The sequence below is a fragment of the Blastomyces gilchristii genome (assembly GCF_000003855.2).
Source record: "Blastomyces gilchristii SLH14081 genomic scaffold supercont1.18, whole genome shotgun sequence".
Lineage (NCBI taxonomy): Eukaryota > Fungi > Ascomycota > Eurotiomycetes > Onygenales > Ajellomycetaceae > Blastomyces > Blastomyces gilchristii.
In genome coordinates, this window is record NW_003101665.1 from 911901 (window position 1) to 915358 (window position 3458).

General features: G+C 53.7%; 2 protein-coding genes across 2 annotated transcripts; one reads left to right on the top strand and one right to left on the bottom strand.

Moving 5' to 3' along the window:
• Positions 1-374: 374 nt before the first annotated feature.
• Positions 375-749, bottom strand: BDBG_17589 (uncharacterized protein; the record flags this gene model as incomplete). The annotated part of the gene is made up of 2 exons (XM_031725273.1): positions 375-669; positions 721-749. 2 exons carry the CDS (start codon positions 747-749, stop codon positions 375-377), a joined length of 324 nt encoding a protein of 107 aa, XP_031580095.1.
• Positions 750-1021: 272 nt separating this feature from the next.
• On the top strand, positions 1022-2945 carry BDBG_07301 (uncharacterized protein; the record flags this gene model as incomplete). The annotated part of the gene is made up of 4 exons (XM_031723031.1): positions 1022-1625; positions 1694-1879; positions 1938-2324; positions 2740-2945. The coding sequence occupies 4 exons, from the start codon at positions 1022-1024 to the stop codon at positions 2943-2945; spliced, it is 1383 nt and encodes a 460-aa protein (XP_031580096.1).
• Between the last annotated feature and the right edge of the window lie 513 nt (positions 2946-3458).

The following is a 3458-nucleotide window of genomic DNA, read 5'->3' on the forward strand; positions in this document are numbered from 1 at the left end:
CGCTCCCTGTGTGCCTCTCATGTCCCCTTGCAAGGGGCTTTCTCCGAGTCTCGTGCGATAACATCCCCATTTCCTCACATTTCTTCTTCTAGCTCTCTTTCCATCCGAACTCCAATTTCGGCACATGCGCGCTATGCTAATAACCAATGGCAGAAATCCCTCACGTCGGCGAAACCCGAGGTTGCTTGGATCCAACATCCCGCCAGCGGCGTAGCGACACTCGGCTGGACACTGGGATGTAACATGGGACGCGCGTTCCTATCATTGCGGGTGCATGCCCGTTGTGCTCTTGGCCAATGGCAAAAATCCCTCATGCCGGCGAAACCCGAGATTACGTGGATCCAACGAGCCCCCTTCCCTGCGACGTAGCGAGATTACGAGGCACGCGACAGAACGCTACGAGGTGACGTGGGAGGGGGTGTGGACGCAAAGTGCCGCCTTCGCTGAGCCTCCGGCTGGTATCGATAGTTCCGTTGGCCCCTCTGAAATGTTGGCCGTGGATCCTTGTATCCAAGCGCGGTATCCCGTCTTCGCATTGCCTGCCACGCCCAGGCCCACGATTCTGTTGATTGGCGAGGGGTGTCGGCAAAACCGACGCTGAGCTGTTTGCAGCTGAGGGCGCGAGGGAACCGGGGGCGCAGTGATCGTGTGACGATGAGATGGGGCCTCCTGCATAATCCAAGGCCGTGGGCGCCAGCGCATGTGCCTGTTATTCCGTACTTAATTCGTCGACGATTCTCCGCCCCCATGACCAACCTGTGTCCATCCTCGTGGATAACGCAAGCTTGTCTCGCTCGTTTCCGGGCGTGTGCTCGATGGTGAACTTTCGATGGTCCTTAGCTCAGGCCTGATCAACGGTGTGGTCTGGAGGAACCCTGGCTCAATGTTGCATTCATTTGTTGCATGGCGATCGATTACCGTTTTGCGGGTGGTTCCCGGTGTTGAAGTGAGGAGGCAAGGCGTTTTCCGACGAGGCTGGGGTCTATCCACGAGACTTTCGTAAACTTTGGGCGCTCTGCCGATGGAGGAGCTTTTCCCGTTGTCGCTCTATAAAAGCGCCGGATTTTCCCCTCCCAAAAGCACCGATCGCAGAGCGAGAATCAAGGTTTCTCCGAAACCAAAATCAGAGAGCAAAGCCATGCCCGCAGTCACCATGGACAAGATCCAATTCTATCAACCTCCAAATCCCATGAGTGCAACCGAGCTACAAGGACCGAACCTGCCCGCAATCTCCACACCCCCCAAACCCCCAGCACGTAGACCCAATCCCACCGCCGACGCTTTCACTTCCCTATTATGTCCCTCACAGCAGCTCAGACACCCTTTGCCCCCCCGCCTATTCCCCTCTGTTACACCTCCCATCTCTTCTCACCCTGCAGGCCAACGGTCTCAGCCACCCGAAACTCCAGAAAATGACTTTGACAGAATTTTGGAGGGGCTCTCGTCGTCCGACGGGAGCCAACCACTTGGCGGGGACGGGAGAAATGCCGACGAGCACCTCACCATCCTCTCCGGATCGAATCTGAGCGGTTTTGCCAGCGACCGCCTTGGTATGCCTGTCGAGGCGGATACGGCTGCGGAAAGTGCCACTGAAGCCGGCCTTCGCGCATGCCGGTTGGGTGGACGTAAGGGTCCGTCTCTAGACCTGCTCACGATATGTCTTTTCAATCCGCTAACCTCGGTCCTATTTCAGATGGCCCCATTGTGGTAGATGGGTCGATGGAGATAGGTCACGGTGGGGAACCCACAAGCGAGTCTGCAGGTGGACAGACTTCTCCGCCACCGCTGCCTGCCCGCGAAGCGCCCACCGATCAAGGTGACGAGCTAGACGGGATGGCGGATGATGGTGGAGCCTCATTGACTCCCCGAGAAGTTCCAGGTCAGCTTCCCAGCTTCAATTACCGTCCCGCGTTCTCCCGCTGATCTTCTACATGCAGAAACCCCTCCCCCCCTTACCATGGGCGAAGTGGGCACTTCCGCCCGCGCACCCCACGACAGCGTCTCTCCACATCCAGGGGGTCGGCCTCAAATCTCGGCTGGCCACGCCGGTGCGACACAGGAGGAGTGGCTGGTCAAAAGGATACTGGATTCCCGGATCCGCGTGCGGAAGGGCAAGCCGCCACGCCTGGAGTACCGTGTTGCATGGCGGCCTACGTGGCAACCGCGGAGCGATCTGATCCCGGGCTGCGAGGAGCTGGTCAAAGAATTCCATGCAGAGTGGAAGGACGAGCGGCCTTCACTGACTACTCTGACAGGCCACATGCGTTTCAAGCAGAAAAGGGGATCGCGCAGGGACGGTGGACGCAAGATTGTAAAATCAATTGGTTAGAAGCTTTGTCTGCGTACATGTCAATATCAATTTCGGCTCTGATTTGTTCCATACTTTGCCTGTCTTGATTGTTACTTCGTTGGCTTTGGTTCTCTTTGTTTGATCTTTGTTTGCTTAGCATATTTGAATCCAGCCCACGAGCTCCATTGACATCGCCTATCACATTCCAGCCGAGGGTCTATCTTGCCTACGCCCATGGTATGGTACTTTCTTTGTGCGTGTTCCTTTGTTTGTGTCTTTGTTTGCTTGCTCTTCCCCCTCCTTTCTTTGCCTCTCACTTTGGGTTTTTCTTCCATTTCCGTTCGTCTATTCTGTCTAGATCCGGAGAGAAGTATAAAAGCCTCCTCGGTTCTGGGTATCTATATGTATATTCTTAAAGCGTAATATATCATACGCCGCAAATCGACAAGATATTCGCATCTCAGCAGAAACCCCGTCGCTCTTCTCACCTGTGATAGAAGTTTTAAAAGAATTCACCGCAATGCAGAATGCCAATCATGGCGCGCGAAGATCTTCATCAACCGCCTCGGACGTCAAGGGCGGCGGCAATACGTCTCGGCGAGACGAAATCATGGAGATCCATAGCCAGGCGCTCGAAATGATTGAAATACTTTAGCGAATGTCCACGATACTCGAGGCGATAGAAAGGGGGAGTAAAGAACGATATGATGCTGCCGATCCACGGGCCTCTGCGAGAGAAGATCGGGATGATTTGAGTGCCGGTAAGCATTATTTCCATATCCAGTGGGCTTTATTGCTGACCGTTCAGCAAGGTACGTCGAGAATAAGTACAAGGAACGCAGGTTAGGGGAATGTGCTTATTACGACTATGCACATGTACATCTGCGATTCAAAACGAACTACTCATTTGTGGTGCTGATGGGATATAAGGTCATACGGCTACTTCTCGGTTCACTATCGTGGCGGCAGTTTCTCATAACGTGCATTAAAAAGCTCCTGAAAACCACCATACCTTTGGGCTGCGGCCATTCATGAAATATTTACTGGGGCTTATATATCCTTGTGATCATCTAGCGATTTAGTAAGCCGTCTAAGTGGAGTGGACATAATTCGCCACGAACAAGAGCAATCATTAATTCTATTTAGTATCAATTAGAGCTCAACTATC